Source organism: Hippopotamus amphibius, chromosome 3 (genome assembly GCF_030028045.1).
Source record: "Hippopotamus amphibius kiboko isolate mHipAmp2 chromosome 3, mHipAmp2.hap2, whole genome shotgun sequence".
Lineage (NCBI taxonomy): Eukaryota > Metazoa > Chordata > Mammalia > Artiodactyla > Hippopotamidae > Hippopotamus > Hippopotamus amphibius.
The window spans coordinates 18,515,025-18,541,910 of NC_080188.1; the positions used below are offsets into that span (position 1 = coordinate 18,515,025).

Consider the following 26,886-nt stretch of genomic DNA (forward strand, 5'->3'; position numbering starts at 1 on the left):
GGGGAGGATAGATTGGGAGTTTGGAATTGATATGTACACACTGCTATATTTAAAATAGATAACCAACAAGGACATACTGCATAGCAGGGGGAACTCTGCTTGATATTCTGTAATACCTAAACGGGAAAAGAATTTGAAAAAGAGTAGATACATGTATATGTATAACTGAACAACTTTGCTGTACACCTAAAACTAACACAGCAAAATTGTTAATCAACTATACACCAATATAAAATTTAAATTTAAATTTTATAAAAGGGGGGAATGCCTGATTGGGCTGTTGCCTTTCATCAGGGCAGGGAGCGACAGGTGTGGAAAACGTACTTGCTGTGCCCTAAGCAGGCACAGAAGTCACAGGCATGGTGTTTGTGGCTGTGGTACACCAAAACACACCTGTTACACCTGGAGAACAATTTGATGGCACTCACAACTGCAGAACTCAGAAACAATCACTGTTTTTAAAATTAAATTTCCCTAATTTTTTTTTTTTTTTATTGGCTTTGTTGGGTCTTTTCTGCTGTGCACGGGCTTTCTTTAGTTGTGGTGAGTGGGGCCCACTCTTTCGTTGCGGTGCGCAGGCTCCTCATTGCCCTGGCCTCTCCCGTTGCAGAGCATGGGCTCTAGGCACGTGGGCCTCAGGAGTTGCAGCACATAGGCTCAATAGCTGTGGCTCACAGGCTCCAAAGCGCAGGCTCAACAGTTGTGGCGCATGGGCCCAGCTGCTCCGCGGCATGTGGGATCTTCCTGGGGCAGGGATCGAACCCATGTTCCCTGCATTGGCAGGTGGATTCTCAACCACTGCGCCACCTAGGAAGCCCCCTAATTTTTATATAAAAAATACATATACATATATATGCACAAGAATAGGTTTATACTATACATACATTTTTGTACGCTTCCCCTGCCCTCGATTTAATATTTGGCTGTGGCCGTCTTCCATATCAACAAATTGGACGTGCAGTTATAATTTTTAATGACTACAGCATATCTGATTATTTGCAGTTACTCCAGTTTACTTCACCAATCTTTCATGGGGGGACAGATTATTTCTGCGTTATTTTCCCTGACATAAACAACCACAATAAACATCCTTGGACATACATATTTGCACATTCGAGTGTTTACTTAGTACGAGTCGCAGATGTGGAATTCCTGGGCCAACGCTAATACAGTACATTTGAATTTTGATCCACATTTCCAAACTGGCCTTCCAGAAAGTATTTTTATTCGGTTGATTGGTTTTAAATCAGATTACACTCCGACAACAGGGTAAGGGAAAGCTGTTTAAAGCACCGCTGGGGGGGATCGCAAACTCTTACTGAACTTGAGCGACCCCTTCCCGGCGAAAACTGTCCGCGGGGCTTCCTGGGGGCTTTTAAAGGAAGAAGAGCGATCCCGAGAACCCCAAAACCCGCCGTGGGTGGGGTGGGCGCCCCTCCAGCTCACCCGGCGGCACGCAGCCGGAAAAGCCACGTTTCCCGAGGCTGGCGGGAAGCGCGGCCGGGACCCTCCCGGCTCGGGGAAGCGGAGGCCGGGGGAGGCGGATGCCCGGGGCCTCCGCCGCGCTCGGGGCCGCGGCCGGGTCACGCGCGGCGGGGCCCTCCCTGTCGGGGCCGCGGGGCGGGGCAGCTCGGCCAGCCCGCGCCCGGCCCCCTCCCGGCCCGCCCCCCGGCCGCGTCCCCGCCAGCTCTGCCGACGTGGCGGGGCGGGACCCGGAGGGCGCTCCCGCGCGCACTCGGCCGCCTGAGCGGTAAGAGCCCCGGGCACCTCTCGCCGTCATCCCCTTTCCCGGGCGGGGGGATGCGGGGACAGCCGCCGCGGGGTGGTGGGGGGACCGTGCTGTCGCTGCTCGTCCTGTTCCCCGAGTCGGCAGGGGCTTGGCACGGGGCGCAGGACCGGGGGGACCGGCCTTGGGGTGAAGGTCCGGGGAGGCGCGGGCGGCGCGGCCGAGGGCCCTGCGTGGGTGCGGGCGTGTGAGTGTGTGTGTGTGAGTGTGTGTCGCTCCGGGTCCACGCTCATGCACACACCCACACGCCCGCACTCCGGCTCTGCCCCCTCGGCCGGCGTGAACCTCTGCGGAGCCTGTCTTGAGCTCCCGAAGTATCCGGTCCCAGCACCAAGCAAGTCGGAAAGTTTCCCCACGGTCCCAGGTCCGAGTGCGAAGCAGGCTGCAGGGTCTCCTCGGTGGGTACAGGGGAAGCAGGTCCCATCCCGGGGTTCGCCTGCCCTAGGCCTCAGAAAACCGAGCTCATCATCCCTTCCCCTGCAGACGCCGGCAGTGCCGGCTCTTACACCCCAGCCAATACCCTAAGCCAGCAGCACCTCCATCACAGCCCCTAGTTTGAGTCCTCCTCCCTACCCCAGCCCCCCACCCTCCCACCTGATGGGTTCATCTTCTTCCTTGGAATCTGGTGAGTATCATTTCCAGCCATCTCATATCAGGCGCCTGAAATTCACTGCCCTTTCCTAGCAGAGGAAGACCCTTATGTATGAGCTATAAGGATCATCTCTCCGTCCTATCAGTTCCCATCCTAAACATCTTGAGAGGGTCAAGCAGGTGGCTTTTAACATCAATGTCTCTTGTACTCCAGAAGACCTCGGCCAACCTGAGGAAACTGAGAATGCGGCAGACTTTCTCCTCAGAGGCCTCTCTCTGCCCTCTTTCCCTCCTAGCGCCCCTTTCCTGCCTTACCCATATCCATTATCTGCACTCTCCTTCCTTTCCTCCATCAAAACCTGAGCTCAGGAAAGAATCTGATAAACTCCTTACATCATAAGCTTTAAGCAAAGAAGGAAACTTTCAGGGTGGAATTTGAGGCTCCAGGGAGCCAGTGCAGAAGGAATTTGAGGGTGGGAAGGGGTCTTGCTGAATCTCAGGGATTCAGAGCATAAAAGTAGCCATGTATTTGTAAGACCAGGCTTATATCAAACGTTGTTTCTCTTTAATCAATATCAAACAATATGTTTCAGTTCAGTAAATATTTGAGGATCGGTAACCAAGCTAGGTGCTTGTTGTTCACAGTTCTGGAGGAGAGAATGACACAGAAATATTCCTTATAAATGCCATAGACGTCCATGCAAAGTATCGTGAAAAACATGGAGAGAGTAATTCATTCTTTGAAAGGAGTGGGGCACTTTCAGGAAAATTTCACAGTAAAAAGTGACAGTACACATTGAGAAGCAAATAGGAGTTTGCCAGGCAGTTGGAGGCAGGGCATCCTGGGCAAAGAAACCAGCATAAGCAAAGGTGGGGATGTTTATGAGCTGTGTAGACAGCGATGGAAATTCTGGTGAGGCAAGAGTGTCAGGTGTGTTGAGAGTCACAGGAGGTGGATAGAGAGATTGGAGCTGGATTATGAGGAGCCACGGATGTCGTGCAAAGGTGTTTAAATCTAATGGTTTTTAAACAGGGGAGCAAGTAGGTCCTATCTATGTTTCATAAAATTACCTGGCATACATGTAGAGGCCAGACGGGAGGAGAAAGAGACTGGGCTCTGGGCATGTGTACTTGTGAAGCACTGTAGAAACTCTTGTAACCTGGTTAAGATCCTATTATCTGCAGTTTTTGTTCCTGGTCCTTCACTGACTGGCACTTTTTAAAATTGGGAGCAGTGATTTCACACAAGGTATTATATTACCAAATTCTTATTTTGCCAAGTGAGACCATTAAAAAAAAAATCCATGCACTACACCATTATTTCGTAAAATGAAAATACATGTTAATATCAGGAAAAGCATGAAAGCTAAACTTGCAAGATGAAGGCAGTGCTTTACACTTAATAAATTTAGCTTGATGAAAAACTTGCTATCTTGTCCTCATTTTTCCCTGTCATCATGGACTGGTTCCAGTCCTACAATCTGGTGTTGGGGAACAAAGTATCCAGATCATTTTGTCCAGCCTTGCTCTACATAGGAGGGAGTGAGGAAGCCTGACAAGAGTAAGTGAGTTGTAAGCCCACAGAGGGATGGTGGGACCAGAGCACGGCTCTTTCTGCCTCAGCATCCATCCCCCCCATCCCTTACTATTCCTCCATGTGGCTTTTGGTCCAACCATATAGCATCTGCTCTGAATACCTAGATTCATCCCTGGGCATTCGCACACACTCATATCCCATCATGCCTGAATAACCATCAAAGCCACTTTCAAAGTTCTCCATTGTATGAGGTCCGTCCAATTCAGGCACATCTTTCCTGCTTTGATGTGCTGTTTTACATCATCATTTAACCATTTCCTGTTAGATGTAATAGTTTCCTGAACCTTTACTGACCAGGAATAAAATGAAAACAGATTATTTTTTTTTCTGAAGGATGGTAACCATGTCTTCCGTTTTAAACTTATTTTTGGAGCCATGATGTTGCTGCTCCAATATCTGTCATAGTTCTGGGAGCATTTTAGGTGATGAATGAATTTACTCATGAAAAACTAACATTCCCAGCCCATAAAGGCTTCTTTATATGCCTCTTTTCTTCCCCTTGGAGTTTACTGAAGAAGCCTCCTTGTTTCTGCGGAGTGAGACTCTGTAGCATCAAAGCCACAGGACATGGCTGCAGTGATCAACATTCCAAACCATAGATCAGGGGAGGTTTAAGTCTGACTGCTTCTGGGGCACCCAGACAGAGATGGGGGCTGTCCCGGGAAACACAGCATGTATCACGGCTGTAGTGCTTTGTGGACACCAATAGTCACTGCACAGAAACTGCTGTGTCTTTAGAACACATAATTTCTAATGGCTTCAGCTGAAAGGGCAGCATCTTAAAAATGATTACATTTCTCCTGTCGTAATAACATCCAGAGTAGACAAAGGTCTACCAGGACGAAAAAGGTTTGGGGGGGGGGTGGTTCTTTTTTGGTTTTGGTTTAGGGAATATGTGGACTTGTAACAGGTAGACGTTCATGTACAATTGGAAGTTAAAGTACAGCTGAATATTATGGTGATGTTTTTTATTATTTGAACAGGTGTAAAAATATAGTCTTTCTCAAATTTATAAGTTGTCAGTAAATATTTCCTAACACTATTGGTTCAACAGCTTACAGCTGAATTTTGGGGGTAGGTTTCTGAAGGAGTGGCTTCATGTTGATGTTTGAATACAGAGAAACTGCAGGGAAAAGAGATTTTGTTGCGATCAGTTTTCCTCAGTTGAGATGAGCTGACCTAGGGCAGTTTGACCATCAGAGATGGGTGAAGGCTGTAGGGCTCCTCTGTGCAATGTCCCTACCAAGACCGATTGTACCATGAATCCACTGCTTAGATGGAGTTCTGCCACACACTCACGTGTGTGTTAGCAACCAGGCTCAGTTATACAGTTTGTTCTTGTAGATTGATGGAGCCCTAACTCTCTGTCCTTTTAGGACTGCTTCGGGGGCAGAACTCAGCTAACCTTCTAATCAGGCTTTGATGTTCTCCTATAACTAGTAGTAGAACTAGAAAAACTCTACTGCAAAGCTCAATAGCTGCTGGACTCAATATAATCTTTTGCCCTGAAAATGGAAGAGCAGAAAGCACCTGTACATAATTTCTTGCCAATCCACTGTAAGCACCATTTCCATTTTATCATTGAAAAATGCTTTTAATACCCCTTATGATAAGTTGCACCCCCTGATAAGTAGTGATCAGAGAAAGGGATAGTTGAACTCTCTCAAGAGGTGAACACTCCATTGCAGAATCCAAAATGTTAAGTAAAGACCCTGGAGAGTATATTCCTGAATAGGGCACTTCAAATGTTAACTGGCCACCCCCAGGGCATAAAATATAGCTAACTCACAGATGTCACATGGTATGTGCCAAAATATTTTAGCACTAAGAACAGTATCACAACAACTGAGGGTGAAGCAGATACAACAAAGTGTTTATAATGCTTTTCATTCAGCCATGAATGTTTATCATAACCAGGTTTACTCTCATGCTCCTGCTTATAGAGAAGTAAAATAGTTTGGAACTTCTTAATAATCCAGATTAATAATAAGGATTTTCAAATTATCTTACAAAGTAATTAAGATATCAGACAGTGCCTATGACCAGCTGTTAATGAATACAAAATGGGAGTATAAGTGACGTCCAGTACGGACCCATTCTCCTATGGTCGTGCCCCTGGACCCAGGTAAGGATAGGGTAAATTGGGACAGTGAACTCTAGGCCATGGCAATCAGCAATGTCCTAGACCACAGGTCAGCAAATATTTTCTATAAAGGACCAGGTAGTAAATATTTTAGGCTTTGCAGTTTTGTGGGCCATATGGTCTGTCACAACTATTCAGCTCTGTTGTTGTACTAGAGGAGACATAGACAGTACATAAACAAATGAGCATGTCTGTGTTCCAATAAAATTTTTTTTTAACTTTTATTGAGATACAGTTAACAGCCAATAATAAACAGCATATATTTAGAGTGTAAAATTTGGTATCCCAATCTCGCAATTCATCCCCCTCCAACCCTCCCCGCTTTCCCCACTTGGTGTCCATGTGTTTTTTCTCTACATCTGTGTCTCTATTTCTGCCTTGCATTTCCTTTTTCATAGTTGTTAGCATTTGCCTTATGTATTGAGGTGCTCCTATATTGGGTGCATGTATATTTATAATTGTTATCTCCTCTTCTTGGATGGATCCCTTGATCTTTATGTAATTTCCTTTCTTGTTTCTTGTAACATTTTTTATTTTAAAGTCTATTTTATCTGATATGAGTATTGCTACTCTAGCTTTCTTTTGATTTTCATTTGCATGGAATATCTTTTTCCATCCCCTCACTTTCAGTCTGTATGTGTCCCTAGGTGTGAAGTGGGTCTCTTGGAGACAGCATATATATGGGTCTTGTTTTGGTATCCATTCAACCAGTCTTTGTCTTTTGGTTGGTGCATTTAGTCCATTTACATTCAAGGTAATTATCGATATGTATCTTCCTATTACCATTTCTTAATTGTTTTGTTTTTGTTTTTGTAGGTCCTTTTCTTCTCTTATGTTTCCCACTTAGAGAAGTTCCTTCAGCATTTGTTGTAGGGCTGGTTTGGTGGTGCTGAATTCTCTTAGCTCTTGCTTGTCTGTAAAGCTTTTGATTTCTCTGTCGAATCTGAATGAGATCCTTGCTGGGTAGAGTATTCTTGGCTGTAGGTTCTTCCCTTTCATCACTTGAAATATATCATGCCACTCCCTTCTGGCTTGCAGAGTTTCTGCTGAGAGATCAGCTGTTAACCTTATGGGAGTTCCCTTGTATGTTATTTGTCGTTTTTCCCTTGTTGCTTTTAATTACATTTCTCTGTCTTTAATTTTTGTCAATTTGACTACTATATATCTTGGTGTGTTTCTCCTTGGGTTTATCCTGCCTGGGACTCTCTGCACTTCCTGGACTTGGGTAGCTATTTCCTTTCCCATGTTAGGGAAGTTTTCAACTATAATCTCTTCCAATATTTTCTCGAGTCCTTTCTCTCTCTCTTCTCCTGGGACCCCTATAATGCAAATGTTGGAGCATTTAACATTGTCCCAGAGGTATCTTAGGCTGTCTTCAGTTCTTTTCATTCTTTTTTCCTTATTCTTTTCTGCATCAGTGATTTTCACCATTCTGTCTTCCAGGTCACTTATTTGTCCTTCTGCCTAAGTTAACCTGCTATTGGTTCCTTCTAGTGTATTTTTCCTTTCAGTTATTGTGTTGCATATTTCTGTTTGTTTGCTCTTTAATTCTTCTAGGTCTTTGATATACTTTTCAATCTTTGTATCCAGTCTTTTTTCAAAGTCTGGGATCATCTTCACCATCATTATTCTGAATTCTTTTTCTGTAAGGGTGCCTATCTCCTCTTCATTTAGTTGTTTTTCTGGGGTTTTATCCTGTCCCTTCATCTGGTACAAAGTCCTCTGCTTTTTCATTTTCTCCTTCTGTAGCTGTGGTTTTCAGTTCCACAAGACGAAATACTGCTGATACTGCTTGATACTTCTGTCTGCCCTCTTGTGGAGGAAGCTGTCTAGGAGGCTCGTGTGTGCTTCCTGATGGGAGGGACTCCAATAAAATTTTATTTATCAAAACAGAGGGAAGGCAAATTTAGCCAGCAAACTGTAGTTTGCCATCCCTTGTCTTAGGCCAGTCCTGACTCAAGGTTTTCATAAAGATTTTATAAGTTTCTATGTGATGGTAGCTTTTCAGTACCCTCCCTCAATCACACCTCCCTCCCAGGAACCACAGTAACTACCCCTTTTCTGTACAGTGGCCTTTTTCAGTCTTTGCTATTTCATCTTGGCATTGACCATGTTCATTGACAGACCATCTCCAACCTTGACTATCTGAAACTTAATATCCCACTTTAAAGGAAATATGCATTATTTGCCTTTCCCATCTGTAGACTTGTTTACAGGTATGCTATCAGAGAATTCAAGTATTTTTGTTTAAAAAGAGTCATTCTAATTCAGTTATCCGTGAGGCAAAGGAACAAAGGAAAGACAATATGGGTCATTTGGAACCATTTGTTGTAAGATAACTCCTGAGTAGTGAATAGGGTAAGGGCATTTTCTGCTTGCTTTCATTTCAAATTACGCTTTAATTTTAAATCTCCACAAAAATATTAATATAACTCAACACACATACTTGTTGAGATTCCCACTATGTTCAAGAAACCACGTTAAGTGTTATATAAAATATGAAGACAAAACAAAGAAGATCCTTGTCTTCATAGAATTTACAATATAGTGGGAAAACACTCAAACGACTCTGATCAAAGAGGGTTGTAACCCTTCCAAGTGAGATAGACGCAAAGCACTGTTGGAGTGAACTGAGGAGGAAGAAAAATTATATCCAGTTGGGAGGAACAAAAAATAGAGGAGGTGGTTATTTTAAATGGGCCTTAAATATGTTAAAACAACATACTGAACCAACAGTATTTTGGTCTTTTGTAAATGTCAGGCATTGTTCACATACTTATGTTTTCTCATTTAAGGATTTGGAAGGGTATTGTGGCAGATAAACCTAGTGGGATCAGAGCATGGAGGTCCTTGGATGCCAGCTGAAGGATGTAGCTTCATCTCAATAGGAAGTGGGAAGCCCCTGAGGATGTCTGAGCAGGAGGTGATGTAATTAGAGCAGTGAGCTAAATGATGGGGAAGTGAACGAGAGAGTAACAGTGGAGACATGAATCCAGTATTGAAATCATCAACATGAATCAAATTGAGGATCTGATTGAAGGTGAAGGCAGGGAAAATAGAAGTAAAAGAAAGGATATGGATTCTGAAATAAAGAGCCTCTAGGATTTGAGCACTGGTTGAATGTAAGAGAAGAGGCAGGTAGCATTGCAGATAGGGCTCCAACGTGGTTCAATCACAAAGTCAGACGAGGGTTCAGATCTCAAATCTGCCACTATTCCTTGAAGTGTGACCTCTGAGCATCAGTTGCCTTATCTGTAAAATGGAACTTATCCTATCTAACTCACAGGAGATAGCACATCTACAGAGCCTGGATTTAATAGGCACTCTGTAAATGAGCGCTATTGACTTTATATACTCCTGAGAAAGTGAAGGTTTGGTCAATGACAGCTCTGAGATTTTAAGCCTGGGTTATTGGAGAAATCTAGGTGCCATTAAAAGAAACACAAAGATCAAGGTGAAAATGTAGAAGTAATGGCAAGACAACAGGTTTCCTTTGGGACAGGAAGAGACGTCCAGCTGACCAGTAGAACTGCTCATCCAGAGGTAGAATTTTTGCTATAACAGTGTATTGAGATATAATTCACACATCACAAAGTTCACATACTAAAAATTCACTCTTTTTAAATGTGCAGTTCAGTGATTTCTAATATATTCACAGAATTGTACAGCCATGACCACTATCTAGTTTTCGGACACTTTCATCACCCACAAAAGAAATCCACAGCATTAGCAGACATTACTCATCCCCGCTCCCTTCAGCTCCTAGAAGCCACTAATTTACTTTCTGTCTCTATAGAATGGAGGTAGATATTTGAGTCACAACATAGAAGTGTGTAAAACTGTGAGAAAGGAATCTGATTCACCAAGGGAGAGAATGTAGCAAGAGAACAGAAAATAGCTAGACAATTTCAGGGAATGGCTATTAGAGGCGACAAGAGAATTGGCACAGGCATGTGAGTTCTAAGTCTTTGCCATCATGTGGGCAGTATGTTAAACGGCTTCCCACATACTGTGGTTTCAACAGTGACCGGAGATTTGACCAAATTGTAAACACTGAGATCAACAAAAATACCCACTGATTTGCCCGAGACTTGGGCAAAGACTGTGTAGTAAGAACACTGTGTCTTTATTTTAGAGTAAGAAAATTATCATCTTGAATAAGCCTTCTAGATACGTATTATCCAGTAAGGTAGCCACTAGCCACATATACCTGTGTAAATTTAAGTTTACATTATTTAAAATTAATTTTTTTTTTTTTTGGCCACACCAAGCAGCTTGTGGGATCTTAGTTCCCCGACCAGGCATGGAACCTGGGCCCACAGCCCTGAAAGCGCCAAGTCTTAACCACTGGACCACCAGGGAATTCCCTAAAATTAAATTTAAAAATTAGTTCCTCACTTGCACTAGCCACGTTTTAAGTGCTCAGTAGCCACAGGTGACTATTAGCTAGCATGTTGGCCAGCGCAGATACACAACATTTCCATCATCACTGAAAGTTCTGTTGAATGTCACTGTTCTACATGGTAGTAGTAACTTGCAAGCGTCATAAAGAGTTTTCTGCTTTGTAGGTTATTTTGTAATGGCTACTCCTCATTCAGCTTAACATGTTACTTCATTTCTTTTTCTGTTTCACCCTTGTGTTACCCCGTCTAAACTATTGTCCAAATAGAGCCCAGGCCTTCACAGGCTGGTACCCAATGAGGCATACTTATGTGTATGTCCGTCTTTCTCAATTTGAATATCAGACCACATTGCAAAGCCAAATGTCAAATATTTTTTGTAAGCTCTCAGGTGTCTTTCATGCTTATTCTCATTATGGCTACCAATATAATTTAATAAAGTCATATTAAATAAATACTTTCACAGATACAGATAATACTCTTAGTTCCCATATGCATATTTATTTCTTCATGCCATGTAAGAAATCCATGAAAGTTTAAAGATAGCATTGTATGTTTGTATCTGTTTCCTATTGCTGTTGTCACAAAGTACAACCAACGTAGTGGCTTATAACAATACAAATGTATTCTCTTACAGTTCTGGAGTCCCTGAGGGGAGGATGGTTTGCTTGACTTTTTCAGCTTCTAATGGTCACCTGAGTACCTTGGCTTGTGGCCCCTTCCTTCATCTTCAGAATGCATCACTCCCGTCTCTGCTTCTGTCATCACATCACCTTTTCCTCTGCCTCTCTCTGATAAGGGCACTGTGATTTCATTTAAAGCCCACCCAGATAATCCAAGATTCTTAATTTAATCATATCTTCAAAGTCCTTTGGGCCATATAAGGTAACATTCACAGCTTCCAAGGATTATGAGATGGATATTTTGGGAGGCCATTATTCAGCCTACCCTAAGGTTACATAAAGTTTCTTTATGTAGGCTGAAAGGTTACCCCCACCAGATTTAACTTAATTATTCGGGACTTTGAATTAAAGTTTAACAATTCAGATTGAAGCTTAAGGTGTTTGTTTGTAATTATGTTGACAGATATTAAAATGTCTGATGACGGCGATGACCCCTTAGCCACTGGAGACAAAGCAGAAATTACCAGCATGCCCAATAGTGATACCTTACCCAAAGATGCAGAAGTGCACAGCGATCCAGCTATGATTTCAAATGAGCTAACACCAGCTGACCCCAGAGGAGACATGCATGAAAATGCAGCTGTTCAGGGTGCAGAGACTGCTGACACTGGACTCTCTGAGCAGCCCAAAGACCCTGGTGCCATGGAGCCCCCCCTCAATGGAGAAGTGACTGAAGATGCCCTTGTGGAATGCATCGACTCCGTCAGCCTCGAGACAGAACCTGGATCCGAAATACCCCTGAAAGAACAGAGTAATCCGGTAGGAGTGGTTCATTTGACTCAGTTCAACCTACCTACCACAGGCGTAGATTTGTGCCAGCTCTGTGGGTGGGGTATGGGAGTTCAGTATGTACTATGACATTACCTCTGTCGTCAAAGGTGTGTTGTGTGGTGAGAAAAGGCATATATGAGAATAATTGGTCATCATGATATCTGCCTTTTGATAACTGTATTAGTAGTAGCAATAATAATCACCAATTATTGGACACATCCTGTGTGCCGCTCTGCTAGCTACTCTATAAATTATGTAATTCACTCTCTACAACGGTTCTTTAAGCTGGATATTATTAACCTTGAGTTATAATCGAGGCAACCAGGCTCAGAGATATTAAGCAACCCAGTAAGATTAAGCGACTCAGTAGTAAATGGGAAATATTGTAGTGTTGAATGTAATGAGTTCAAATTATTAATGAACCTGATTCCACCCTAAACAAGTCAATGTTTCTTTAACATCACTTAAATTTTAATACGTAGTTACATATCCACCGTGAAGATCTTAAACATTCGGATCACTCGTTTATCATCACATACCACCTTCCAGGGAACCAGAGGCACAACATGTTCCTGCTTCCCTTCAGTGCCCGCACATGTCTTTCTGGGAGATAAGACAGGCCAGTGTCTCGCAGCGGGTACCTGGTTCCACATCAGTATGACCATCAAGCTGGGTTTTCCTGTCACCTTCCCCTCCATCCATGCGGGGACTGGCGCGGGTGGGGAGGCACTCACCATGACAGGAGGAGGGGGGCCTCTCTCCTCCAGTCCTGCCTGAGGGATGCTACAGAAGGGGGGGATCAGAGTCCTCCCTCTGCCAGGCCCAGCCCTGCTCTCCTAAAGCGTGCCGCACAGATCACCTTCTTGAGGCGACTCTGCTGCAAGCAGTGAAAGGCGGGCACTAAGCAGGGAGTCGGGGTGCCTGGCCTTTTACCCTTCGTCTACCGTTAACTAGTTTGGGCAAGATACCTTTGCACGTGAGGACCTTGAGGTATCCTTCTGACGAATGTCTTCTGATTGTTTCATTCCAAATCAGGCTTCTTGGCCTCAGCTTCCTCAAAGCAACTCTTCGAATTGTTCGAAGATGTGATAGGCTTCCTCAGGGAGGAGGGGTATTCCCATCATGGAGACGTTTAAACAAAAGCAAACAAACGTTCTGCAGGAATGTCATGGAAGGGATTTGAGGACCAGCTGGGAGTTTGGATCAGATATGTAACACACATGGAAAATTTTGTTTATGAGGTCCATGATATCATAGATCCTTTAAAGCCATCCGTGGACCTCCTGAGGGAACTCCTAGACCAGCGGGTGTCAACTCTAGCTGAACGTTTCAACCACTGAGAGAGCTTTAAGAAATAATGATGCCAGGATGTATATTAGTCTGAATTCTCCAGAGAAACAGAACCAGTAGTATATACTCTGTTCCTGTATTTACTGTAAGCCTGTGTTCCCTCCATGCTGTCTTTCTACTGGGGGAGCACTGGTTCCCAATTGTTATTGTAAGTGCTACTATTAATAATTATCTTTGTATATTAAGAAAATACAGCTTAGCTACACCATTCTGACCAAAGATGACTTAAAGAAACTACAGAAGCTCCATTGATTAAAAATATGTGTGTTCATGATTATACATTCCAACTTTAGACTTCTAAAAATTATAACAAGATTGCTAATAAAAATAGCACAGTAAAAAGTCAGTATGCTCCTACACATCCATCTTCTTAAATTTTGAGCAAATCGAATGAATCCTGCCTTTGAAAGCACTTTATAAACCTCCTTAATGCTACAGGGAGAGAGCCAATTGGCAGACAGATACTCCCCTCCTCTCCCTGCACCACACCGATAACTTTCAAGGACTTTGAAAAGGTGAGCATTTCCTCCCAAGGAAGCATCACAAAAGTATCCGAATGGAAGTGCAAAGAATGGCCACAGAGTTGGGGCCATGGCTCTGCATGTATATGTGTGGCATTGCATCAGGAGCTCAGATAGAAATGGGGTGTAGGAGGAATTCTTGTGAGTATATTGGTTCTAAGAAGGCAGAAAGCTGATATGGGTGGATTGGAAGGGCCTTGAGGGGAAGGAATATCTCTTTCACCCAGGTTACATTTAAACCCTTCTAAATAGGTACAAATATAGTCTGTTTTAAATAATTACCAGAAAAGGGGGTTCTGTTATCTCTCATGGCAACTTATCCTTGTATCTTAAGTTAATATTAGAAGAATTCAGTTTTGTGCTTCACCTTCAAGCGTTGTTTGCTTGTTCCATTTTATTTGCTCTTCATTGGATACAGAAGAAGTCTTTTTGCAGGGATGAAATCAGCCATTTTTCTGTTGATCCAGAAGAGAATGAATTCTACCAAAAAATCTTCAATCATTTACAAGTTGGCTGTTTGGATCTTGAACACGGGTCCCCTGAGGAATGGCAGGTCCTATAGGAATAGCCGAGCTCAAAAGCCTGTCTGATCCCAGGTGTATCTGAGCCTAAAAGAATCTCATCACCTTTAAAAAAAAAAAACGTTTATAAGGGAAAATGCCTGCTTGAAGAAAAACCTGGCAGAATTTTCTTTGAAGCAGTAAACCTGTATCTTCTAGGGCACGCTAGATTTTGTGATAATGGGTTTAAATGTGTATATTTTTCTATGAGTGATCTGAGTTCCCTTTAGATCCACATATTAGCTTCACCTTTGCCTGAGCTAGCATGGGGGCCAAAACTTGGCAGGTAGGGTGGCATGACTCGGACGGGGCCTGGGGCAGTGGTCCTGCCAGCTGCTCAGCTGACACCGCTACTTTGAAGGATCACAGCATTCACAGCTGATGCACTCAGAGAATCTCTTTCTGTCTTTAGGGCCCCTTCTCTTTCTCATCCATTCTGATTACAGACTCAGAAGCAACTGAGTTAAGGCTTCCTTTAGGAATCCACTGTTCAACATCCATGAAAGATGGTCCCCCAGCCTCACTTGAACTTTGAGGTTGTACTAGATCCTTTAAGGCCTCAACCAGCCCCAGGACCCATGTGTTGTACCCCAGAATCTGAGGGTAGTGCAAGTATCTTCAGGATGCCTACCATCTAGTTGGGGAAGGCAGTGTTGCATAAAAGCAACTATAGCATATCTTACAGTACTAGATAGGGCAAGCACAAGGAAGCCTTAGATGGAGTACTCAAATCAATCTTAAGGAGTCAGTGAAGTCTTCAGCCTCCATTAAAAGATATTTGTCTTGAGTGCTAGTCTGGAGTGACATTTATTCCCAGAGATCTTGTGGGACCTTATTATATACTAGTCTATCAACCCCTAAAAGATTTAATCGAGATAAAATTTCCCTGAATGCTTAGCACCAAGAAATATTACCCAAAGTAAAAAAAAAAAAAAAAAAAAAAATTCATCCCTACTGTCCTACACCAATGCATAAGGCCAATTGTGAAGAAGGTAACGGTGGGTGACACGTACTGTGAGACTCTGCTTATGTGACGTGCCCATAAGAGGTCAGAAAGCAGATTAGTGATTGCCAGGGGCTGGGGCGAGGGGAGTGAGAACAGGGGGTACAGGGGCTTTGTGTTCTGTGATTAGATGGTGGTGATGGTTGATGCTGAATTTTATGCTATGCGAATTTTACCTCAATTAAAAAAAAAATGTGTGATCTAGAAAAAAAAAAGAACACGATGTTACCACTAAAAGTGCTCTCAAAGGAAAACACAGACTACCACTCAATAGTTTTCTCCTTAGAAAAGGAAAAGCACGATGTGAAAGAGCAATAACATTGCTATCAACAGAGACAAAGATGAGAGAACATAGGCTAAGACGTGCTCATGATAGATGTTTGCCTGTTAAATGAGTGAGCAGAGTTTGCTCCAATTCTGCTGGAGTATTTCTCCTTTTAAGTCTCTCTACATCATGGCACCTGATTTTTGACTTGGGCAACCAGGTGGATGCTGTTGCCTTTTGGCCATTTTGGGCAGTGCTTCGTAAATCTGGTGGTATATTAGAATTATCTGGGAGGCTTGTTAGAAATTCAGATTCCCAGGCTCTACCCTGAGAGATTCTTATTCAAAAGATCACAGTGGAAGCCAAGACTGTATTTTAATAAGTTCCTGCAGATAATATTCTTGCAGTCAGTCTGTGGACCAGTGTTTGGGAACCACTAATACTAGTACACAGAAGAGCTAGTGGGGGGATCAGGTAAGAAGGTAAGATTGAGAAGGTGGTGAGTTCAGTATTGAATATGCGATGAGACATCCAAGTGAAGATATTTTGTGGGCAGTTGATTATAGTGGTCTGGAGCCCAGGGGAGAGAGAGAGAGACAGTTGGAGCCCATCAGCAACTGGATGTTATTTAAGTAATGGGAGTGGGTAAGATTGCCCAGGTGTTATATATAAATAAAGAATAGAGGCCAAGGACCTGGCCCTGAAGTCTCTTGTCTCTCAGCCAATTTGATCATGCACAGCTCTTAGATTCTTTTGATAGGTTGTGATTGCGAGCAAAGTTCATTCTATAAATGAAATCAAATCTCAAATCACATTATACTACACTGACCTTTTTAAATTAAACATTAATTAATAAGAAAGTTAAAAATAGTTCATAAGAACTCATGTAGGCTTGAGACTGTGGCATTGTTTTGGACTTCTAGGTGCTTTGACCACTACCTCGAAAGGTTCATTCAAGGCAAATGTCTAGAGTTCTCGGGGCAGGGGTGTCTTCCCTTATAATGACATCAAGAAACCAGAATTCTCCAGAGTTCAGAGATGGATAGAAGACCATTTAGCACAGGGGAAAATCCCTTCTTACACCCTATCCATGTAAAGGTAGGAAGAGGCTCTGAAATATATTTAACCATCTACAAGTGTTGAATACCTTTAATTTCACCACCTAGAGCCCCTTTCAGATATTCAAAATGCTAGTTAACAGTCCACCGTGCTTACCAGTGAAAGCCCATTTCTGAAATTCAGTATGCTAATTAGCAAAGCATCAGGTGTTAACAGAGATGCAAATAATAGAAGGGCTCATTATAGCTGCCTTTGGGGTATGGCTTTCCTGATTAGAATGCCAGCTGACCTCCTGGACTGTGTGTATTTTATTGGAATGCTGGAAGCAGTTGGGTTGTAACTTAATCTAAGGAACTCCCATAATATCACAATATGCATGTGGAAACTTTCTAAAGTAAACTGAAATCATCATAATAAGGGATGGACAAAAAAGAGCGAGAGTCCAAAGATAGGTCACGGGAACCATGAGAATAGAGTCTTTTAAGAACTGGAAAAGTGGTTAAGCTTCTGATGCTACTGAGAAGTCAAGAAATACAATGACTAAAATGAGTCCAAGGCTTTAACAATGAGGAAGCCATTATGACCTTGGTGTAAGAATCGTTTCCTGAAATAGTGACCAGGGAAGAGTCACCGTGATTGGTCGAGGAGTGGAGGGGGTGGATACAGAAGGTAGGCACCTTTTTTAAGAGTTAAAGAAGAAAGAAAGACAGGGAGCAGAAACCAGAGGAGTTTGAAAGAAACATTTTGTCATCGTGATTTTCATTTGCTGGTTTTAAGAAGGAGGAATCGTGTACACCATTAACTGTACGAAGCAGCCAGTAGGGAATGGCTGAAAAACCAGGAGAAAAGGGAACACCAACCTTCTCAGGCCCAGAGGAGTTCAGATGGAGGTGAGAACTGCAATTAAGAGGAAGATATCACTTCCATTATGATAGAAGGGAAGGAAGTCATTGTGAGTGGAGGTGCAGTAGAGTTAGATTTGTGCTGAGATGGGTTTTTGGTGAGGGCCAGTGTGTGTTTTGTCCATTTAAAAAAAAAAAAAAACAGCTACTCAGACTTTTAATTTCATTTAAACAATTAGTGATCAATTTATTAAGGTTACAGATTCAAAATGTCAATTCTCCCTAGTATTTGCATTCATCTCACAAATCTTACTCTATTTAGAAGCCTAACATAATTGAACAGTCACTTTCAGGGGGCTTTTGATTAATGCTTGGTCCTTTTTGCCAACTTAAACATGGTCAAATATTTTTAAACTACATCTATAAATTTAATATACTCTATCTACTTTTTTAAGTACCTCATTTATCTACTTGAACAAAATCTTGCTGAGTACTTAAGAATTCTTTTATATTTTAAATTAAATTTATAGAGTGGACTAAATGACCCCTTAGGTGGTGTAACATTATACATAAACTTAGGAAGACTTCAACTTAAAAATCAGAAGTCTGATAATTCACTTATTCATTTTAAATTGATTTTCAAAAAATTGTCACACTTATCAGTCAAATTCCTTAAACATCAGTAGTACAGAAAAGACCAAATATGCACAAAGTGATTACTAGCATAACTTTCATGCTTTAAACCTTTCTGTTTCACTTTAAATCGTCCTAGAGTTGAATGATGCATACGCACCAAGGAAGAAAATTACCTGGGAATAACTGAAGCCATTTTCAGGCAAATATTTTGACAGAGCTTCAGGCATCCAGAGCAATTTACATCCTCCCAAATGTCACACTGAGCTCCTTTTTAGAACAGCTGTGTCATGAGTTACAAAACTTAAGGCTTTGGTCTCATAACTCTTACTGTCCGCATCCTAAGACCAAAGTTATACACAGTATCTGATTCTTGATCTTCTCAAGGAAATAGGACAACCAGGTTGGTCTTTATTCTTTAAGAGAGGTACATGTATTTTCTATCTAAATACTAAATTTAAATATCTTTGAATTTGATACAATTCTAAGATTTGTACATATCTTTCTATCTAATGATACCTTTGAACTTGATAGCCTAAAAATAAATAAATGTATTTTCTATTTAATGATCAAGACCTTTAAATGGAATACCAGATATGTAAATGTCTTTTCTGTCTTTGAACATGATAGAATCTTGCACTCCTTCATGTTCTTAGGACCACATAACAGTTATAGATGTTAAAATGATCTCCAGTTGAGTTTTGGAGATCCCTCTGGATCAAGTCAAGTCTGATTTTCTATTACAATATGAGGTCATTCTTCTGAGAGTTTACGGGGAGGGGACAGGAAGTTGAGAGTTCTCATCTGAAGGCTTCTGTTTTCTCTGTGAATTAGGTTGTGAAGTTGTCTGTTAAAGGAGGTGGGGGTTACATGGGTGAGGGTGAGAAAAAAGCTTTAAAATATTCATATATGAAAATGGGAGATCTGAGTAGATCCTTGCTGCTTACTTTATAGTCTCATAAGTGTGTGACATTAAAGCCATTTAAAGTGGAGACAATACTCAAGATGAGATATGTTTATAATTCATGTCAAACATTTAGTTTATATGGTTTTATATTAAATGTACACATTTAGTTGAGTGTTTGCCATTGATAACAAATATTCTTTGTAGCTGATCAAGAAGTCACAGCTCAATGTCAAAGGAGCTTCATTAATAGAGCAATTGAAGTAGTCACTTACACTGCAAAAAGTTCTAGACTCATTTAACATTTATTTCCATTTGCTAGTCAATTACCAGCTGTCAGAGCATATTAAGTATTGTAAATTTGAGTCAGAAGCTGTCACCGCTAAGTGTATTAACTCTCCCTAATCACGTAGGTAGGGATTTGTCCCATGAAAGAATTATATTAATCACCAACTTACATCTGTCTTCATGATGGTATAAAATTGCCACCAGCTTCACTGCTGAAGTGAAGTAAATCAATGTAGACACCAAAAATGAAAGCAGACTGTCATGAATCTTGAGTATTTCCATTCATGTTAACAAGCTTCTCATTGTTTCCAAACAGAAAAAAAAGCCAACTTTCAAAGCTTTTTGCTTTTTAGTGTTAAAAATGTAGTTATTATTATTACTAGTTCACATTTCTGGAGCGTTTATTATGTGCTAGGCACTATACTCACAGCTTTATGTGAATTATTTCTTTTAATTTTCACAATAACCCTGTGAAGTTATTGGTTCTTATACTTATGGTTGCATTTTGTAATGCGTCAGTGATGGCTAAAAGACTTGAGTAACATGTCCAAAATGGCAGAGCCTGGAGTCAAACCCAAGCAATTTAATTCCGTAGCCTTTACTCTTGACCAGAAGTCTACACTGATGCATGGTGTTTGATATTTACTAGGTGAATCAGTTAGGAATGCGTTTGGGTGAAAGTAACTAAAACCCAACATATAGTAGCTTTCAAAATAGCAATTAATTGTTTCTCACTTAATGGAAACAATGGAGATACGCAATGATTCACCTTTGTTTGGCAGCTTAGCAGTGCCAGGACCAATGACTCTGTGATTCCCTGGCCTTTCCCTCATGGCAGCAAAAATGGCTGTTTCAGTTTCAAGCATCAGGTCCACATTCAGGGCAGGAAAAAAGGAGAGGGGAGAGCTGGCACCAGCCATAAGTGTATGATTTATCATGAAAGTAAAACCTTTCCCATTTATATCTCATTGGTCAAAACTGTTTCATATGGCCACTCTTATCTGCAAGGGTGGAAGACTGCATGGAGAAAGAAATTGGGGCTGATGATGGACCAACCTTGGGTCAAAAGTTATAGAATCTGCAAACTCTATAGGAATCTTTCACTTCCTCCTTAACTTCTTCCTTTCTTTTCTTGGAGTGAAAGAGCTGTTATCCTCCATCTCCTAATGTATTTTTGCCTCATTTTCTAAAATGCATTCCTGGATATTAAGGGAAAGCTGTGGTTCCACCAACTGAGTCAGGATGCATTGGCTGCAAGTAACAGAAACTAAGCACACCTAAGAAAACGGATGAATTTCAGTCATTTATTCAACTAAATTTATTAAGCACTCATTATATGTCATGCTCTCTTCTATGCTCTGTGGACATATCAGTGAACAAAACATTAAAAAAAAGAAAGAGAGAATCACTGTGCTGGAATCTCATGAAACCCAAAGGTAGGAAGGCAGCAGGGCATTGAAAAGGGACAGGAACCAGAGGCTGAGAAGCTATCAGGAATCCAAATAGCTTCTCTGAGCCTATCTCCTTCATTCTGCTCATTCTGCTTTCTCTTAGTTCTTAGTCTGCATGGTGGGTAGAATATGGTCACCCTACATTGCCTGAGTTTTTATCTTCTATTCAAGCTGAACCAGAATCTCTCAGTCCTGATCCAAATACCTAGGAAAAAGAGTTTGAGTCAAGTGAGCCCAGAGACAGTGAGAGATATAGTTATCACAGGAGTCATTGTGAGTGGAATGGACTCCTTGAAAGTTGTCTATCTCAGAAGGCTTCCTGTTGCTACTCCCCATCTCCAAGCTTTACTGATGCTTTTCTAGACACTTTGCCTGCTACCATCTATGCCACATCTCCCTCCTACCACCCCAGAGATTTGAAAGTTAATTCTACCTTGAAGAGCACATCTTTTTTAGTTCTGTAAGAATTGAATGAGTCAAGGTTGTTTTGGAGTTTTTCAAGTCACTCTGTGCCCTACAATATTAAACCCCCCTCCCCTCCACAGCCCTGTCCCTGTCTTCCAGATAATGGGAGATTTGGGTCTTGGTTGGCATCAAATTCCCTTCTTCTGACTCTAAGCTAAGCCCTCAGAAGCCAACACCACTACAGATCAATTTGGTTCCAAAGTACACATTGCAGTGTGGACTGGTATATTCTTTTATGGCCCTTATACACTACAAGCCAGTGAGAGATGGTTGTTGGTGATTTTTTTTTAACTTTCTCTTTGTTTTAAATGAACGGGTGTTTTTCCATTGAGGGATAAACGAAATTGCTGACCTTGTGGCTGATCTGGTTTTTTGCAGGCCGTGGATTCCTCTCCACGTGGAGGGAGATGGACAGGCTGGGGCTCCTGGGGCAAATCTCTGCTCTCATCAGCATCTGCCACAGTAGGTGAGCATTACACGTTGCGTTTGAATGGATAAAGTTCAGGAGCCAAATAGGATATGACATTTTGATCATACCACGTGCTGATAGAGTTTAACATTAGCTCATGAGATGATAAGAACAAATCGTTTTCAGTGTTTGCTTTTCTAAGTGCTTCACTGTATATTAATACATTTATTCTTTGGAATAACCCTATGAGGAGGTACTCTTGTTTTCTCCATTTTAGAGGTAAGGAAGCTGAATCACAGAGAAGTTAAACCTTGTCCAAAGTCAGGAGTGACTGAATTGGGCTTTGAAACACACAGTTGGTACAAATATAATATAATGGCTTTTAACCATTATATTATATTGCATCTTAGAATATAAGTTTGGGCTTTTTTAATATACTCTTAACACTTTGTGCTTATCATCCCACTTGAACATTTTAAAGTATCTCAACAAAAGGCATTCGTGACAGGGTATTGAAATACAAATAGAAAAAAATATGCAGGTAGGAAGGAGACATATATCAAGGCTAATAGAGTTACTGTAATTGACCATTGACCTTAACTCTGAGATTCTTGGCTGCCAGTAGATTATCTATCTCACTGAATGATAAAACAAGACTTAGTTATTTAAATTTATTTTCCTTGTTTTAAAGTTTTGAAGAAATGTTCCATATTGCTCATATACAAAGAGAAATATAATGGACAATGTCTTCACCAATGAAGGTTTGTCAAAATATTCTTCATGTGACCATTTCTTATATCCACTCTTCATGAAAACTGAAGGTATAACATATACGTGTCTAAGATAATGTAGCCGCGGCATTTCATCTTGAGGATAAAGAGTGAAGAGCAGGACAGGGGAAGCCACAGGTAACACAGCTTTCATATCATCTAACTCAGGTATTCTCAAGGTATCGTCTGTGGCATGGGGATCTTGTGATGGGCCATGAATTGGTCCCATTCATTGTTACTTCTAAAACCAGTAGGGCTGAGGTCTTTGGCCCCTCTCCAATGGACCGTGGTCACAAACAGTTGAAGGGCCAGATATCTAATTTGATAGAATTGAGACTGCCTGGAAGAATGGATAGATTGCATTCTCCTAATTCCATGTCTATTAAGTATCAGAAGAGCTCTGGCAAGAAGGAGGTGGTGGCCAAATAAACGTTACCCTCTCCACGAGAGCCTGGAAAGCAGATTTTATTTTTCTATTGCTAATTGAAGGGCCAGGTATGCCGAGGATATTACATATGCAGATGGAAAAAAATAATCAGATTAAAGTGGAGGAGGCTGGCTTGTTTTGTGAACAGGACAGAATCTTTTCTTAAGAGTGAAGACAGGCACCTGCAGGCATCCTGCTTCCTAGGGAAGATGTTTGAGCTTTCAGTGGCTCTCAAATGGATCTTGCCACTGGCAGCACTCAGCATTGGCATGCTTTCTGAATCAAAACTAAAAATGTGGAATCTAATGTTTTTAAAGTTGTAATAAGTCACAGAACAGTAGATTACATGGTCACCAAATTATACAGCTCTCCTCATGGTTTATGTCATAAAACAGTACAGTGTGTTGGGTGCTTCCAGCTACGGTGGTGTCCAGAACTGCCCTGGCTTATAATGAATTTGGTGCTTCAGCAGGTTCTATTATAGATAAAGGATTTACTTTCTCATTAAAAATTTAAATATAAGCTCCTTCCACAGTAAAGACAGCTATCAGCTGCCCTGTGGGTGGCATGTGCAGGTGTTTTTGATACATTTACAGGCGCACCCACCTGTGACTATTTTGCTCCTGGTTGGTCTGACTCTGCAATTGCTTCTTATCAGTCAGCAACTACACCTTACCATTTGACTTTGGGCTTTGCAGGACACTTATAAAGTTTTCCACCCATCAACTGGCAGCTTGCCCGTTAAATTTACTGTCAATTATCTTCTTCAGTGTCCTGTTGTTTTCTGACCTTTGCACATATGCAGCCTAGTGCAGCCTTCATCCAGTGGACCGTGTTTCAAGACCTTTAGGTTTTGTCACTTGATTCAGGTATAACCAGTACATAATGCTGGTTTTACTGCTTAAAAATCAGGCTGTGGGACTTCCCTGGTGGTGCAGTGGTTAAGAATCCACCTGCCAATGCAGGGGACACGGGTTCGATCCTTGCCCCAGGACAATACCACATGCCGTGGACCAACTAAGCCTGTGTGCCACAGCTACTGAGCCTGAGCTCTAGAGCCCGTGAGCCACAGCTGTTGAGCCCAGGTGCCACAATTACTGAAGCCCATGCACCTAGAGCCCATGCTCTGCAACAAGAGGAACCACTGCAATGAGGAGCCCATGCACCAAAATGAAGAGTAGCCCCCACTCGCCGCAACTAGAGAAAGCCCGTGTGCAGCAATGAAGACATAGCACAGCCAATAAATAAATAAATTAATTAATTAATTAATTTAAAAAATCAGGCTATGATTCTGGTGGCAGGTCCCAGCCCACACTGGTAGGCACTCATCTTTTAATTTGATCTCAAATCATTGTGTTAATCTGTGGCCTGTGCTTGGGTTTGGGGTTTCTCTTGAGGTTTCCATAAGGCACCCCAAATAAATGTTGTGTCATGTTAACGCTGCAACCACTTAAAACTTGTGGTGCTTCTCACCTGGTTCTGTGCAGTGATTGATCCAGAAGAGCCTGTGGAGATAACTGCCTGTGGACCAGCAGGGTCATTGTACCATCACTACTGCCACTTTCCCTCTTATGGTTGGTGGAGGTAGGGTTTCTCTGAGATGCTCTGACAGTCACACATTGCCCCATCAAATATCAGAATGAAGTTCAAGTAGACCCTCTTGTATTCACTTCTATTGCTGTGTCACAAATTACCAAAACTTGGGAGGCTTAAAACAACATACAGTGATTATCTCACAGTTTCTATGGAGCAGGAATTCAGGTCCAAGACAGCTGGGTTCTCTGCTTAGTGACTTGCCAAGCTGAAACCAAGGTGTCAGCCTGCTGCATTCTCATCTGATGTTCAGGGTCATTTTCAAGGTTATTCAGGTTGTTGGCAGAATTCAATTCCTTGTGGTTGTAGGGTTGACACCCCTGTTTTCTTGCTGGTTATTGGCCTAGAGGCTGCCCTCAGGTCCTTCTTCAAAGCCAGCAGGATAATTTCTCCCATGCTTCAAATCTCTCCCGTTAGGAAGGACCCAAGTCCCTTTTAAAGGCCCACCTGATTAGTTCAACCTCATCCAGGCTCTCTCTTTTGATTAACTCAAATTCAACTAATTAAGGACCTTAATGACTTCTGAGAAGTCCCTTCACCTTTGCCATATAATGTAACCTAATCATGGGAGTGAATCCCATCATATTCACAATCTTGTCCACACTCAAAGTGGGGGGATTACATGTTGTATATGCCAGGGGTGAGACTCTTGGGGGTGATCTCTCAATTCTGCGTAACAGACCTCCCTTTTCTGCTTGAAATCCTCATCAGTTATACCACCAATGCCAGAAACTTAGTATTGTTTAATGGCCCTGGCTACATGTTGGAATTTTTTTTTAATCTATTTATTTATTGGCTGTGTTGGGTCTTCGTTGGTGTGCACTGGCTTTCTCTAGTTGCAGCGAGCAGGGGCTACTCTTTGTTGCCGTGCACAGGCTTCTCATTGCGATGGCTTCTCCTGTTGCAGAGCACGGGCTCTAGGTGTATGGGCTTCAGTAGCTGTGACACGTGGGCTCAGTAGTTGTGGCTCACGGGCTCTAGAGCGCAGGCTCAGTAGTTGTGGTGCAGGGGCTTAGTTGCTCCGCAGCATGTGGGATTTTTCTGGCCCAGGGATCGAACCCATGTCCCCTGCATTGGCAGGTGGATTCTTAACCACTGTGCCACCAGGGAAGCCCTACATGTTGGAATTTTGAAAAGCATTTTAATCTTGGCATTTTTCTCTTATTTGCACCCACAATGACCAAAGGGTGCATGAGGAACAGCAAAGAAAATTTGAAATATTTATAGTCATTCTAAGAATCCCTTTGGACAAATTGGAGCTATCTTTAGAGACGTAGAGACTAAATTTGCTCATCACCACTGGTCATCACACCCCCATAAGTGCAATAGCAAGATAGCTGAATGCCATCCCTAAGTTGTTCCCGAGGTATATTTTGGAGATTTCTGGTCAAGACGGGCTGTAACTTTACAGAGTAATAGTAGCTAAACTAATAGCAATATATGCTTGAAAACAAAATAAGTATTTTTGTGGATCTGATAGAGAAATAAAACTTGTAGCATAAGGGGAGGCTGAAGTCTTAGCTTCCAAGGCTGGAAACAGGGAGTCGTGGTGATTGGGAATTTAACTCCCAGAAGATAAGAGCGATCACGTGTCCCACAAAATGAAAAAGTGTCATAGCCAGGCTCACAGTCTGAAACAGAGGGTTAGAATAGGGTTCAACCACCTGTTTACAGAAGCTTGAAAAAGTTGTGGGCACCCCCTGGATTGTGGTCTATCTTGAGCTGCTGCGTTTGGATTGAGAGAGGCACGCAAGGCAGACGTGCTGCTACGTGCAGGCAAATAATATCCACCCAGGGCTTTGCAGCATTAACACTTTATTATCACAGGGCAAAGAAACTTATTGGAAAACAGAGCACTCACAGCAGCAGATAAGCTCTTGAAGGTTTATAAATTGCCTGTGGAAAGTAAAGAAAGAAAATAACCACATATTCTATTGCAGTTGATTCCCAGAAACTTCGTGGTCCCCCTGGGGTAATTCCAGTTGCAGATGGAACTCTGTGCAAGACAGAATCTGTAACAAAACTCAGAGCTGTCAATTGAGCACTAGAGATAGAAACCAGTACTTCTCTACGGTTGTTGAAAAATTGCAGTCGCAATCGTTAGAACTGTTTAGAGTTGTCAGGAGAGTAATTGGAGAATGGAAAGATTTAGAAGATGGTTCTCTCTTGGAAAGAGCACTGTATCAGATGTCATAAGACATGAGACCTGGTTCCAACTGCTGCTAACTTGTGATCACAGAGAACTGTCACTAACTAGCTACACTATACACTGAATCTCTCTAGACTTCCTTACTTGGAAAAGTATGGGTGGAAGAACTTGAGAAATTCTAATATTCCTTCCAACTTCCAGAATATGATGATTCCATAGTTTGTGG

The 26,886-nt window shown here is 42.0% G+C and overlaps 2 protein-coding genes across 17 annotated transcripts in view; one reads left to right on the forward strand and one right to left on the reverse strand.

The window, feature by feature from the left end:
* TLR6 (toll like receptor 6) overlaps window positions 1-1,603 on the reverse strand; it is a 51,539-nt gene extending 49,936 nt beyond the window's left edge. For 13 of the 14 annotated variants that reach the window (XR_009052503.1, XM_057725633.1, XM_057725643.1 and 10 more), the window contains exon 1: window positions 1,447-1,603. The gene's annotated coding sequence lies outside the window, so the exon portion shown is untranslated. The remainder of the gene's footprint in view (window positions 1-1,446) is intronic. The other variant, XM_057725635.1, reaches the window with a different exon arrangement.
* The window catches only part of FAM114A1 (family with sequence similarity 114 member A1), a 66,033-nt gene continuing 40,747 nt past the window's right edge, over window positions 1,601-26,886 (forward strand). For all 3 annotated transcript variants that reach the window (XM_057725644.1, XM_057725646.1, XM_057725645.1), the window contains exons 1-3: window positions 1,601-1,750; window positions 11,604-11,959; window positions 21,691-21,778. In XM_057725644.1, the coding sequence (XP_057581627.1) occupies window positions 11,612-11,959; window positions 21,691-21,778 (436 nt within the window). In that variant the 5' untranslated portion in view covers window positions 1,601-1,750; window positions 11,604-11,611. The remainder of the gene's footprint in view (window positions 1,751-11,603; window positions 11,960-21,690; window positions 21,779-26,886) is intronic.